General features: G+C 36.5%; 1 protein-coding gene across 5 annotated transcripts in view; it reads left to right on the top strand.

Moving 5' to 3' along the window:
* THOC2 (THO complex 2) overlaps window positions 1-15264 on the top strand; it is a 113532-nt gene that overhangs the window by 73494 nt on the left and 24774 nt on the right. For all 5 annotated transcript variants that reach the window (XM_029931058.1, XM_029931054.1, XM_029931053.1 and 2 more), the window contains 7 exons: window positions 4065-4149; window positions 4773-4866; window positions 5262-5342; window positions 6890-6986; window positions 9231-9348; window positions 9960-10139; window positions 11148-11312. In XM_029931058.1, the coding sequence (XP_029786918.1) occupies window positions 4065-4149; window positions 4773-4866; window positions 5262-5342; window positions 6890-6986; window positions 9231-9348; window positions 9960-10139; window positions 11148-11312 (820 nt within the window). The remainder of the gene's footprint in view (window positions 1-4064; window positions 4150-4772; window positions 4867-5261; window positions 5343-6889; window positions 6987-9230; window positions 9349-9959; window positions 10140-11147; window positions 11313-15264) is intronic.

Here is a 15264-nt window from a genome sequence, read left to right as displayed (position 1 = left end):
CAGATTTATGATCTAGAGTGCCCTTATCTATAAAGCTGCTAGCACCTGAACCTTGAAGGGAAAAGATAAACATCAAGTACCAGTCTTTTGGTTGTACAATAAGGACTAGACAGGAAATAGCGGGAGAAGAATGGGTATCACATTGAAACATTTTTAACTTGGTAAAGCAAAAAAGTCAGGTAAATTACCTTGTACTTCCATAAAGTTACACTGAATGTGCCTGCTGCAGCTGCCTCCCCTTCACTTCCTCTGCCTCTTCCACTCTGCCATCCATAAGACCACAAGAGCGGCAGCCATTTATCTTGCTCCTCATCCTCAGCCTTCTCAGTGCAAAGGCAGCAAGAATAAAGACTTTATGGTGATCCACTTCCATTTAATGAATAGTAAATAATCATCCTGTTATACAGTTAAGGAACTCATCTGTATGTTTGTGTTTGTGTGTGTCTTCGTATGAAAATCTAACCCTGTGGGAAGAACTATAAGAGACGTTTTTCTATCCTCCTTCTCATCATGTAGGACATTGTGTGCAAGACTTGTATGGAAGTGGATAACCTGTCCTTACGTAGGCATAAATAAGGTGAATTATATTTAACAGCATTAAGTATGTGTTTGTTTTCTTACTGTTTTACAACTTTGCTTTCAAAGAATTGTATTACCGTACAATTATTATATAAGTAATAACGATTATGTGTTTTATAACCATTCATTAGTGTATATGTACGCTACCGTGAAGCAATTGTATCAATTACACTAGGCTGTCATAAAGCAATCATATTGCTGCTGTTTCGTTATCAATGCATGAATCATACCTGTAAATGAATATGAATTTCTTTTTCACATTATCTTTTAATTTTTGATGTCTAGTGTTAGTAATACAGACATCTACAGTGTTTTGTATCATATGAGGTAATATTGATGTAGGTACTGATAGACTGTTCATCTTGTAAATAGATGATGTAAACTTAACAGTATTGATAATTATATACAATAGAGTACTGTAAATGTGTTTCCCTTACGATTTTCTTAATAACATTGTCTTTAGGGGTGCCTGCTTGGCTCAGTCCGTTAAGCGTCTGGCTTCGGCTCAGGTCATGATCTCACGATTCATGGGTTCGAGCTCTGCGTCAGGCTCTGTGATGACAGCTAGCTCAGAGCCTGGGGCCTGCCTCAGGTTCTGTATCTCCCTCTCTCTCTGATCCTCCCCTGCTCGCGCTGTCTCTGTCTCTCAGAAATAAATAAAAAACATTAAAAAAAGTAAAAAAAAATAATATTGTCTTTAGTTTACCTTATTGTAAGAATACAGTGTATAATACATACACAGAATATGTGTTAATTGTCTCTTTATGTTACTGGTAAAGCTTCTGGTCAACAGTCAGTAGCCTGTTAATAGTAGTTAAGGTTTGGGGGGAGTTAACAGTTATACACAGATTTTCAACTGTGTTGAGAGATATTGCCCTTAATCTCCATGTTGTTCAAGGGTCAACTGTATGTTAAATCTTATCAAATCTCTAGAGTCTGTCTCTTCCCCCTCTCTACTGCCACTATAACTTATTTCTTTTATCTGGAGTATTCTGATGCCTCGTATTGTTTCTTCGAGATCCTTTGGTGACTAATCATTGCCTGTAGGTTATGATGTGACAACCTTTATGTCATGGTGATGTGAGTCATCTTTCATGATCTGTCCCTCCCCATTTCCAATCTCTTTCCCTGCCAGTTCTACCTCCCACCATACAGAGTCCAGTTAAGTTTCCCTCAGTGTGCTGTCGTCCTCTTTATCTTTGCATATGTTTTTTTTGTTTCTTTTGTTTGTACAGATTTTCCCTTACCTCTTTTTTCTCTCTCCGACTGGTTACCTCATTCTTGGAGGGTGGGCTCCAGTGCTAACCATCTCTATGGAGCCTTCTGTTAGCACCTATTGCCAAGCACGATTGGCTGTTGTTTGTGCCACCGCTGTCCCATATGCATGTGATGCTGTCATACCACTTAGATACATTGCTAGGATTATTTGTCCCTTATCTAATTATCTGATCTTTTGAAAAGTTTATATGTTCACATGGTTTAAATTTCAATAAATACAAAAAGGTAGATAGTAGAAGGTCTCTCACCCTACCCCTATCCACTCAGTCCTCCTAAAGGAAAAAAGGAGCCACTGTTTACTTTGTTATTTATCCTTCCAGATATTTTTATGTATATGCAGGTGAATTCAAAGATACTGTTCTCCCTTTTTGTACTATTGATAGCATATAATTAGTACTGTTCTATAATTTGCTGTATTTGTTAGGGAATATAAAATATCAAAAATAGGTTGAATCTGTCTCCCCAGCTAGACTTAAGCTTGAGAGCAGGAGCTATTATTCATCCTGTATTCCTAGTACTTAGCTCTCTGCCTGTCATAGGAGACATTACTATGAATGACTTGATTAATAGTATTTATTACAGAAGGATATGTGTAGAATTTTTAGTGTAGTTGGATTTTTGTTGTATTTGTTAGTTGTAACTATTTCACCAGGCTTCAACCGTATGATTTTGGTATTGATTGAAGTTTGTATGTGGGGAACGGAATATATTAATTTATTACTTGCAGAATTTCATTAATTTGGTTACTGTTTAAAAAATGAATTTGCTGTAAGGCATTCAGTAATTCATTCCACAAATGCTCACCGACTGTGTTGCATATTCCAGACACCATGGTAGCTTGAGGGGGAGACAGAATGAAGAAACTCCCCCCCCCCTTTTTTTCCCCTCTTCAGGGTGGAGGCAGAAGGGAATGGGATAAAAAGTATAGAGAAGAAGGGTTTGCTGTGGCAAGTAGGGTGACCACTTGAAATAGTAGGGTCAGAAGTAAGGACAGGTGGTAGTGAGTTTGAGGGTGGAGCAGAGTATAGCCAAAGTTTAAAACTTGATAGGTCTCTCTTTTCTGTGGGGGAAAAGGGAAACTGAGCCACGGAGAATGGGAAGGGGAGGCAGTTGATGATGAAGTAATTTTTATTGATGGGTCAGTTTTGTCATAAGGAACTTAAGATAATTAATTGTGTTACTTCCAGAATTGTTCCATTCTTTGAACTAACAGCTGAAGTCACTCTTTGCTTCATCATACTGTATTTTCAGTTGTCAGTTTCTTAAGTTTCTAGATTTGTTTTTAAAGTTTATTTTTAGAGAGACAAAGGAGAGAGAGTGCAAACAACAGAAGGGCAGAGAAAGAGAGGGGAGAGAGAATCCGAAGTGGGATTTATGCTCAGCACACAGCCCAACGTGGGGCTCGATCCCAGGACTGAAATCATGAACTGAGCCAAAATCAAGAGTTGGCTGCTTAACCCCTGAGCCACCCACGTGTCCCTTTATGTTTATAGATTTATTATGTAATGTAAGAAAAACTTAAGATGTGTAATAATTTTGAGCTCTAAGCATTTAATAGATGTTAATTTTCTAGAATGTTAGTAAAAGAATAGTGAGCAGAGGAAGAATTAAAGAGGAAGAAAAGGAGTAGAATTGATTTTCCAGAAATTGGTTTGCTTTCAAAAGTTATTTATATGAAAACCAGAGAACTTTTTATATATCAAGGAATGTAGCATTAGCTATTACTCTGTTAGGGTCACTGAGACAGATGGTATGAGGTATTTCATTGCATTACACTAAATTGTATATTTTAATCCCTAAACTGATAAATAAGCCTGTCTAAATCTAAAATCATTCTGATTTTCTACAAGAAGAGTTTTATATACTTATAGAGTTCATTAGGAGTTTTTGCTTATTAGACTATTACTATAAAATGGAAATGTGTATTATAAATGTTAAGCATCAATAAAGAATCTTAATATCCTTTGGTAGAATGCTTAATCAAAATAACCTAAAGCCTAGAGTAAAGTATATGAAGAATTTGGTTGTTGTTTACATAGATCCATTTTACTTTATTTGTTTGTTTATTTTTTTACATAGATCCATTTTAGATACTTGGGAAAGGATTGTGGTTTTTTTGGTTCTTATGGTATTAACAAAGCTATAAATATTATGAGGGAAATGACTTAATTAAGATGATCCGTGCCATCTTTTTTCTCCCCTTGTAGGCGTCTAACCAAGGAAAATGTGAAGCCTTCTGGAAGACAAATTGGGAAGTTGAGCCACAGCAATCCAACCATTTTGTTTGATTATGTATGTTTGAGGTTAATATTGTTTTAAGGGATTTTTCTTTTTGTTGTCTTTAAACCAGGACTGGTGGAAATGGGATGATGAAGTTTTAAAAATGCTTGATAGTTTTAGGGGAAAAAAAATCTTAAGTAAATGAGACATGGTATAATGTAAAACCAAAACAGCATATAATATATTTAACTCATTGATCTAATGTTTTGGTAATATATAACAATGATACTATTATAAATCATCTAACATTGTTTTATTTACCATATGTTAATTTAGAGAAATATTAATAAAGAGATGCATTATACATGATTTTAGTTGTTACAAACATTTGAACAGCGTTTCATTCAAGCATAACACTTTCATATTTAGAAAGAGATTTCTAAAAGACACTTGGTATTTATCATTCCAAAGTTGAAGTTATATTCCTGGAATTATTTCCTAATTAGAAAATGTAGCTTATGATAATATTTTCTAAAGAAATGGAATAGTAGGTTGTATATAAATACAGAATAGAAGGAAGCTACTTTAATTTTAAGCATTGTTTCTTTTGAAAAAGAAAAAATACAGCCATAATTGAGCACTGAAGTTCTCCTTTGATGAATTAATGCCATCTATTCTTTGTTGTTATCTTCCAGATCTTATCACAAATACAGAAATATGATAACTTAATAACACCTGTAGTAGATTCATTGAAATACCTCACTTCACTGAATTATGATGTTTTGGCCTGTATCCTTTTGAGTGAACTAACACATAGATTTCACATCTCATAGATCTTAGTGGTGAACATTTTATTTTCATTATTTTTTTCATTGTAAGTTCCATTAGTAGCCATATGAGGTTGATTCAGTTGGCTGATCTGAAGGGTGGCCAGTCAGGAGTTTGTGTATACGTGTCTGTGTTGTTTACTAAATATTGTGATATAAGTGAAATCTGTCTTGCTTACTGAAAGATGGAAAAGCGGCTAAAGAAGAAAAGTTGGTATTACAGTGAGTGTAATTTTCAATGATTTATAATAACTTGAAGCTAACAATTGTTTTCCAAGATGTGGTATTTTGTTATTGTTTTAAGGGTCTTTTTGAGAGATGTAGTGACTTAAAATTTTTCCTTAATGTATATGAAAGATTGTATCATTGAAGCTTTAGCTAATCCAGAAAAGGAGAGAATGAAACATGACGACACAACTATCTCAAGCTGGCTTCAGAGTAAGTATTTTTATTTTTCCAAGGATGAAATTTCTATCTGTTGTAATTGCCATTTATATGTTCTATTACCTGTGCTAAGAGCCTATTTGTCAAGAGGTGTTGAGAATACTTAGCCACTTGGCTTGTTCTCAGTGTCCAAGTCTTTGGCTGTGTAAGGAAGTTCATATAGTACTTATTCATTTTTCAACTCAAGAGTCCAATATTGACTATGATAGAATTACTGGGGAGATGACGATTCCCATCTATTATTTTAGTGGAATTAATCTTAAGGGAACTATTCTCCTTTCTCTCCTTTGCATCCTGAGGTTTCAGTCATCTTAAAATAACAAAAGCTTGTTTGTTAACAAAAAGCACTAGCCTTTTACAAAAATTTCTTGTGCTTTTGATTTCTAGCAGTAAGTTCCCTTTTCTTTCAGCCTGTAATGTTTGATAGCTGAATCTTGTAGCTCCCTATTGCCCTTTAAAGTCTGAAATCTGGATTAAGTCAAATAAGTAAGTTCTTTTGGAATCAAGTCCTTACTCAGTGTATTAGCCTTATCTTTTGCCCCCCCCCCCAGTATTTAGTTCCATTAATACTGAACATGTACTGTCCATGGTCTTTTTACCCATGTTATTGCCTCTACTTGAAATACTCTTCCATGCTTCCTCATTTCCTCCACACCATATCTTCTACTTATTCATTAGATTTCAGCTTAGAGGTCACTTTTCTTCAGAAAGCTTTCCCTGTTAATTCTCCTACCCAAAAGTCAGAATTAAGGTGCTCCGTTTCTGTACTCCCATGGAACCTTTTATTCATCATAGTTATTTCAGTTTATTTTTCTGTATCCCTCACTAGACTGTAAGCTCCTTGAGGGCAGGAGTTGTGTTTTGTCCTCAGCAACTAATTGTTGAAAAGGCTACAGATCATTTCATTTTTACTGGGATCGCCTCTTCTTGTCTTGACTGGGGTTTTCTACCTACTCATAATGTGATCAGGGCTATTGGTAAAAATTGGTCTTTTGTTTGCTTCTTGGTCTGGCAATGCTTTACCTGTTTGCTTGCCTCTCCACAACTAGTAGCATGTTTCTAGATAAAGAGAGATTTTTTTGTGTGTGACTCAAACATTTGAGAGGCAGGTGTTTTGTTGATCATTCAGATTTACTGAGTGATCTGCAAGATTTTGTTGTGGCCTGATTAATTGTTGTGGCCTAACAGGCTCTGGAATTAGGCCGTTTAGGTTTGAATCATTGTGTTACCTCATACATTGTGACTTGTTCCTCACTGATAGGTTGATAACAACCTGAGATGATTATTGCAAAAATTAAATGAGATAATTAAAGTAACATGCTTATTAGTACAGTGCTTCACATATGTATGCTCAGTAGATATTAGCTGTTATTAATTCTAAAACTCCATTCAATGGCATCAGCAATACAAGTATTCCTAGTTCATTTTGTTTTAGAGATTGAGTTAGTCGAGAAATGGCACTTAATATTGTGTTTTTTTTTTTGTTTTGTTTTGTTTTATGAACTGTTTTTAAAAAGCCCTGTTTTTTTTATTTCATATAGGTCTGGCTAGTTTCTGTGGTGCAGTTTTTCGTAAATATCCAATTGATCTTGCTGGTCTTCTTCAATATGTGGCTAATCAGCTAAAGGCAGGCAAAAGGTATTCATAGCAAATTATATGTAAATGAAATTCAGTAATTAGAGTACTTCTGGTGGTATTGGGATATTGAGATTGCTATTATCCTGAAAAACTGTTGGTTGTAGGCTTAAGTAGAACAGTTGCTCACTTATATATGTGGAATTCTTTAATTAAAAGAAATTGTAACTTCATATATAAACACTTTTTTACAGAGAGAACTGTAATATTGGGCTATGTATATAATTCATTAAAAAGACAATTCATCTTGACTACCTCTTAGGCTCTTGAATGAGTGGTTAGTTAATATTGTATATTGTAAATCCTCTCATGATAAGACTTATTACATTATTGAGTATGCTGCTGGACAGTAATTGACCTTTACATTAAGCATATGGTAGGAACATGTTTATTTTGAGCGTGTATATAGTATTTTTAAAACATAAATTCTTTAAAAAATATGAACTTCAGAGATTACGTACAACTTACATACCTTTCGGATGGTATCCTCTTTTCTTTATCAATACTGAGTTTTATTGTTTTATTCTGGACCCATATCACTGCTTAGAGTTGGAATTAGTGTGTATATTAAACTTCCTCAGCAGTAGATGGACTAGAATCGAAGGACTGGAAATTGTTCCTGAAAACTTTCTGGTAGAAAGCAAACAAAACTTTTAAAAGCTATTTGCTGTTCCACACAAGTATTACCTAAGTGATTCTTCACTTGATCTTAGCCAAAAGGCCGAGAAGCGATCCTAAGTAATTCTTAACAGATTCTTATTTTGGATTAGGGAACACTGAAAAAAATAATTAGATTTAGGATTTTATTAGCACATCACACTCTGCGCATTGGTCCACCATTCCTATACATTTAACTCTTCTGTGTCTCTAGGCCAGGCGAATATGTTATTTTTAAGTCTATAACTCAATTTTCTGTACTGTCTGTGAATATAGTTTTTAATTAAAAGATAATTTAAAGAAAAATTAAAATACTTCATCGGTACTTGTTGCATACTATTTTGCATGGAGGGCTCTCTTGTTTTCAAAGCCTATTCAAAGAAGGCAAGACAAGTTGGGAGAGTAAGCACTCAATAAGACTCTTCAAAAACTGTGCCTTTTATCTATTTTTAACTTGTGTCTTGAGCATGTCTAGCTTTACGTTTGGGAAAATGTCTGTATTTTGTAGGAAAGAAGGTTTCCACTTAATCTTCAGTACGGAACTAATTAAAGAAGATCTTGAAAGTCATACATACATTGTTATTTCCATTGATAGTCCTAAACCTTGAGAATTAAAATGAGTAACTATTGGCACAATAACAAATGTTTTTAAGGCTGTCATCTTAGGCTCATACACTACAACTTGGAACTTCGTTCCCTTCCTTTTTTTTTCTTTCTCCTCTCCCTCACTCCCTCCATTTCTTCCAAGTGTGTGTGATTATTTAGAGAGATGGCTCTATACCATCAAATATATATATTGGCCACCTTGTACTGGAGGATAAAAAAATGCTGTGAAGAAGTGAAGGGGATTAAGAGTACACTTACCGTGATGAGCACTGAGTAATGTATAGCATTGTTGAATCATTATATTGTATGAGTAGAACTGATATAAACTGTATGTTAATTATGCTTGAATTAAAAAAAAACATTTAAAAATGCTGTGAAGGGCTATTGGGTCAACTGATAAAACAAATATGAACTATAAATTATTATATCAGTGTTAGATTTAATAAAATTGATAACTACGCTTTGGTTATGTAAGAGAATAGTTACATTCCTGGAAATATATTCTTAGGACTTTTAGGGGTAAAAGGTGCCTTTAAAAGTGATGTTACTTAATAAGTTATTCTCAGATGGTTCAAACAGTGTGTGTGTGTGTGTGTGTGTGTGTGTGTGTGTGTGTGTGTGTGTGTGTAGAGGAAGGGAGAGAAAACACAAATGCTAAAAGGAATAGAAGTAAAAATGTTAATAGGTGAGGTCAGGGTAGAGAGTATACGGCAGTGCTTTGTACTATTTTTTATCTTTACATACTGTCTGTAAGTTTGGGATTATTCCTGAGGAAAACGTTAAAGTAAACATAAACATATTACATGCCTCAAATATTGTTCAGTATGGTTCCAGGAATGCAGTTTTTCCTTAAAAACTACTTTAGCCCCCTTTCCCTCAATATTTACATACAAATAATTTAGGGATACTCAGCATGTTAAGTATAATATATTGTTTTATGTTTGAAGTTTCAACTCTAGACTGTTTCTTATTTTTTCTAAATAGTTTTGACCTGCTTATATTGAAAGAAGTGGTACAAAAAATGGCAGGAATAGAAATAACAGAGGAAATGACAATGGAGCAACTGGAGGCCATGACTGGTGGAGAGCAACTAAAAGCTGAGGTGAGAGTTGCTAATTTTTTTATGGACTTTTTAAATTCAAAATATATGCATGCTCATACTAAAGGATCCAGACAACACGTAAGTACATGAAGCCTAATGTCAAAGCCATGCATAACCCTCCTCTCATGACTGCCTTCATCTCCATTTTAAAAATTGAGATATATTAGTTATTTTAACCCTTTCAAACAGCTGAAACAAAGTATGAAAGACAGTAATACATCTGTAAGGGGACTAAATACCAAGTGTTCTGTGGTCCTTAATATCCTAACTGGTGTTAATCTGAATATAGTTACTCTGTTGTTGAATCTGCTCCACACTGAATAAAGAATAATTCTTTATAAGGGACATGCTAGATAGAAAATGGAAAATATGCAGAAGTTTAAAGACAATTAGTTATCTTTAAACCAGTGACTGTAATAGGCAGTTATGTAACTTAAATAAATTTTTGAAGAGAGGGAAGGAATGTAGAGTAAGTTTTTTTTTTTTTTATCTTCAGGATTGTAACTGAACCTCTTCTGTGTTTTGTTTTTGTTTTTGTTTTTTTTTTTCCAAATTGGATAGCATGGGTTATGTACTATTGTGCTGGTAAATATATGTCTTCTCTTGTGCAGGGTGGTTATTTTGGCCAGATCAGAAACACTAAAAAATCGTCCCAGAGATTAAAAGATGCACTATTGGACCATGATCTTGCTCTTCCCCTCTGTTTGCTTATGGCTCAGCAGAGGAATGGGGTGATCTTCCAGGAAGGTGGAGAGAAACACTTGAAACTTGTGGGAAAACTCTATGATCAGGCAAGTTAAAGTGACTTTGTGTTTATGTGGATTTCTTTTCCATCCTGATAGTGGAAAATATGGAATGTGATATAATTTTCATTATTTATTTTTTATTTTTAAATGTTTATTTATTTTGAGAGAGAAGACGAGAAGGGGAGAGGCAAAGAAAGAGGGAGAGAGAACCCTAAGCAGGCTCTGCACTGTCAGCACAGAGCCCAACGCAGAGATCAATTTCAGGAACTGTGAAATCATGGCCTGAGCCAAAATCAGGAGTCATATGCTTAACCAACTGAGCAATCCAGACGCTCCAGAATGTGATACAATTTTTAAAATGTCATTTGCACATCATAGGAGTGTGAAACGGCTCTAATGTAAAACAGACATTCTTGAAATAGGGGCTATTTCTGTGCAAATTAAGGTATTTAAGAGAAGGCTCTAGGAAATATAATCATGTGTCTAAGATTTTCAATTTAAATAGTTAACTTCAAGTTATTTGCTCTCATATCTTTCATGATCTCTGGGAATCTGGAATTTCAGTTTGAACAAAGTAGATGTGATGTTTATAAAATGGTTCTATAAATATTAGGCACCAAAACCTGTGATTATACTACAAAATGTGTTTATCACCAACTGTATTCCAAGGGGAAAAAAATCACATATATTTTATAAATGAAGTTTTCCTCTTTTAAGGGCAAGGAAATTCTGTATATGTAAAACTGTTGTATGTGATAGAGGGTAAATATATTCTACTAAAAATGATGAAATAATAGCTTGGAACTTGAGATCTGGTTGAACATTAAAGCCTTAGATTGAGAAACTTTTCAGGGCTTTGGTATCTTTTGTGGTAATATGATTACATGATAATGTTTATAGATTGTCTTTAAAGTTAAGTTATAAAATTTGAATTTTTTATTGTTAATAAAAATATTGTTAAAATGACATATTGTAATCATTTTGGAAAATATTTATGTTGGTTTTGTAAAGTGGTAGCACATTTGTGTTTTTTGTCTTATTTTTTAAATTTAGTGTCATGATACCCTGGTACAGTTTGGTGGGTTTTTAGCATCTAATCTAAGCACAGAAGATTATATAAAGCGAGTGCCTTCAATTGATGTGCTCTGTAACGAATTTCACACACCCCATGATGCAGCATTTTTCCTGTCTAGGCCAATGTATGCACACCACATTTCGGTAAGTGTAAGTGTCTTTGCTGCCATTCAAGAATGATTCCAAAGTAGTTCTTAACTATAAATGTGTTTCAGTTTGACATAGATAGAGATTATATATCTCTTGGAGACTTTTAAGTTTATTTATTTATTTTGAGAGACAGATACTGAGTGCGAGTGGGGGAGGGACAGAGAGAGAAAGGTGAGAGAAAATCCCAAACAAGCTCCACACTGTCTGCACAGAGCCCAGTGCTGGGCTCAGTCCCATGAACTATGAGATCATGACCTAAGCCAAAACCAAGAGTTGGATGCTCAACACAGCTGAGCCACACAGGTACCCCTTGGAGAGTTACTCTTTTGTTAACACTCATCTTTGAGAAGTGCACAAGGAAAATGTTCCCTCTAAAAGTAAGTCTCACTGGTGCTATATGCTACCAGTTGTCCAGGTTGATGGTTTATGAGCCCTTTAGAACTAACCATAGCGCCCAAACATTAGTGTAGATGAGAGTCACCAATGAAGCATCCTAGAAACTCAGTCCTGTGTCCCCAGATTGTAATTTAGTGACTTGAATAGTACCTGGAATTTCTATTTGTTCTGTTTTTGTTTTTTAATAAGCACTAGTTGATTCTGATGCAGGAAAATATGGTATGTCATTCTGCGAAACACCCCTATCGAATACAGAGAGTCCTATTTCCTCAGTTAACAATATCCCTGTCAGTTAGTTGTACTATTCATACTGCCTTGAGAGAAATAAAGAGACTATCAGAAAGACCTAACCACCCCCAAATACTCCAAGAACTCTTGTAGTCTGTGTTGTGTAACTTTTCAGAAAGGAGTATTCATGGTTTTTGCTTTATTTCTTTTCCCCTAAATGAGACAACCAAAAAGAAAAAAGAACAACAAAAGCAAACCAGAGCCGTCCCAGCAGAGTATCCCAGTAGTGACTATAAGGATGTTGGGGGAAGAGGAGACTGTCCTCTCTCCTTTTCTCTGTCTGCCACCTGGACTCTAGCGTGCAAAGCAGTGACCTGAAGGGGAATGAACTTTCCCTTCCCTTTAGACCATGGTCAGCCCTCTGTTGAGAAACAAACTGTGGTACTTCTCCACTCTGGAGCCCCAGCATATTCTTCATCTTAGTGGAGGCTTGAATTCTGGCCCTTCTGTTTATTTGTTGTTGTCTGTACTGTGTAAGGCTTTCACTCTAGGTTTTGGGGAAGATCTTGGTCCTTTCTCTTAAACTAGGATCCCTTCTTTGTTCCCAGTAGGAACACAGGGTTGAGTAGTAGAGGTGTGGAGAAAAGATGCTGAGAAATTTGGGATCTAATTGATCATTTAATCAACCATCAGCTGTTAGTATTTACATATCAACTGGTGCAGTGTCACACTTCCCTCTAACAATTGTTAATTGATTTAATTATCACTTTATCAGCATTATGCAACAGCACTGTTGCTATTTCTGCTATATTCTCTAGAAGGGAAAAGGGGACAAGGGGTAGGATGAGGCCTCTTTTCCCCCTTTAGAATCTCTCAATCCAGGAAATTGTATACTCTCTTTGCATAGTTATGTCTTGTGTTGTCGCCCCATCCTGCAGTAGGTCAGTCTCAGCTATGCAACAGGGGACCTGATTTCTTGAAGGACTGAGATGGGAGAATTGCTTCATCTCAGGAATTCTGACCTGCCCTGTGCTATACTGAGAAGTGAACACACTAATCAGTGATATTGAACCCTAGCAAACAGGGACACCTGGTTGCCTGAGGTTGGCTGAACTTTTCCAGGTCAGAAAATGGAGCAGGTCATTCCTACCAATAGCTACCTTTTCTGTAGCCTATGTAAAAAAAATTACGTCTTTGTCATTTAAGAGATACAAATTCTAATTTTTTTTAATGTTTTATTTATTTTTGATACAGAGAGAGAGTATGAGAGGGGGAGGGTCAGAAAGAGAGGGAGACACAGAACCGGAAGCAGGCTCCAGGCTCTGAGCTAGCGGTCAGCACAGAGCCTGACGCGGGGCTCGAACCCACGAATGTGAGATCTGACCTGAGCCGAAGCCAGAGGCTTAACCGACTGAGCCACCCAGGCGCCCCTAAGAGATACAAATTCTAAACTGAAAAATGTCATGTCCCCGTCAGGTTTGCAGAGGAAAACCAAAAAACTCTGTAGAGGTGACTATACAGCCAAGTCAGGGATAAGTCTGTTACTGACAGGCCACAAAGGGCATTGGAAAGGGAGTTCTTTGGAGACCTTGGTTGCACTAGATGGACATCCAAACTTCCCTGGGGGAGCCTTGCTTTTGCTTCTTGGGTGAGGACCTCTCTTGAAGAGCCTTCGAGGAGAGGGTGTGAATGTTGGAGGACTTGCCGGATCCCTTCCATAAATGGACTACCAGCAGGCTCTGATGGGAGTAATTCAGCCAACCAAACACTGTTCAGGTTACTGGGCCAACAGGAGCTTTTTGAACAGTAATTAGAAGTATAGCAATAACTATGGACATCAGTTCTAGTCCGTGGATGTAGTGCCCCAGTTGACTAGAGATGTAGAGCTGTTATACCTCTCCATTTGACTGAAGGTGTAAGCTTGAAGAGGGAGTTAAACTGACTTCAGATGAGGAAATCTTCATCGTAGTTAAATATGAAGTACAGCTGTCTTTCCTCCTCAAGCCTATTTTTTTTTAACTAGATAGGGGCTAGGTGGGTGTCTAGCAATAGAAGTGACATTCAGAACCTGAGGACTGGGGAGACAGGGGCTGTCAAACCACATCATTACCCCATCATACCTATAACTTAATTTTCAGTTTTGATTGTTGAGACCCACCTTGCAACATAGTTCTGAAAGGCAGGCTTTCTCCAGTTCATGTTCTGGATCTTGCCCAAATCAGGTAGCCAAGCTATCTTGTACAGATAGTCTCAGCATTGTTGATCCTACGTTTTGTTAGATCCTTAGCAGATATCAGCCTGCCTGACATAGATTCATATTAGTTACCATCACCAGGACCTGCCCTCAGAGGTTAAAAACCTTTACATATCAGGGCTATTCTCTCAGATCTATGATGTAATTGGGACTTCTCTCTCAAAAGTAATATTCTTTGTAATTTTGTCACCTTTGTAGTCTCAGTAATTCTCAGTATGCTCTCAAAATGGGGGTAACAGGAGGTAAATCTTCCCACCTATAGAATAATTGTAAGATTCTCTGATTGTAATTCTCATCATTGTAAGATGCTGCTTGAGATACCATCTGGAACCGAGTACTTGCTGTGTCTTCTGTCCACTTAGCCTGGGGTAGAGAGGCACTCTGGAGGGAAGGCAGTGGGACTGTACAGAGCCGAGCCTCTTACCATCCACAGTGCAGCCCTGGAAGTGGAGCCTTTGATGTCTGACCTTCTGGTTCTGGGTTTCATGTTCAGCACAAACTGTGATGATTTAAATGCTTCTTTATTTAACATAAAGAAGAAGCGAGTGTTAGATCTCCTCTTAGGTTCAGCTTCAAGGATGATCCCTAATCCCAACAAAATTTCCATCCTAAAGAGACTGAAGGATATGAGACAATAGCAACAACACTTTGTACTATTATTATTATTATTTTTAACCTTTGGTATTATGGTACAATTACCTTTGGTATTTGGTACATATGAACTGATATGTAGTTCCCTCCCATTGTCTAACAGCTTCTTTTCCTCCTCCTAAGAGTATGGCCTTCCTCTGATCCTCCTCCAAATTAGTATAAACCAGTCAGGCCTAAAAGAGCTGCAGTGTCAGTTCTAAAATACTTTAAATTCAAATACACCATATCCATTCATAGAAAGTCTTATTCAGCTTACCAGTAGGGTGAGCAGCTCGTCCTGGTTTGCTTGGGGCTCTGCCAGTTTTGGCACTGTACTCTAGCATCCTGGAAATCCTCTTGTTCACTGCCAAACGTGAGCACTTAGGCACCCTGCTGAGCAGTCTTACAGTAACTTTCTCATACCCTTTCTTAATGTTC

This window comes from Suricata suricatta, chromosome X (assembly GCF_006229205.1).
Source record: "Suricata suricatta isolate VVHF042 chromosome X, meerkat_22Aug2017_6uvM2_HiC, whole genome shotgun sequence".
In the NCBI taxonomy this organism is placed as follows: Eukaryota; Metazoa; Chordata; class Mammalia; order Carnivora; family Herpestidae; genus Suricata; species Suricata suricatta.
The sequence above is the reverse complement of the archived record's forward strand: the minus strand, read 5'-3'. Positions and strand labels throughout refer to the sequence as shown.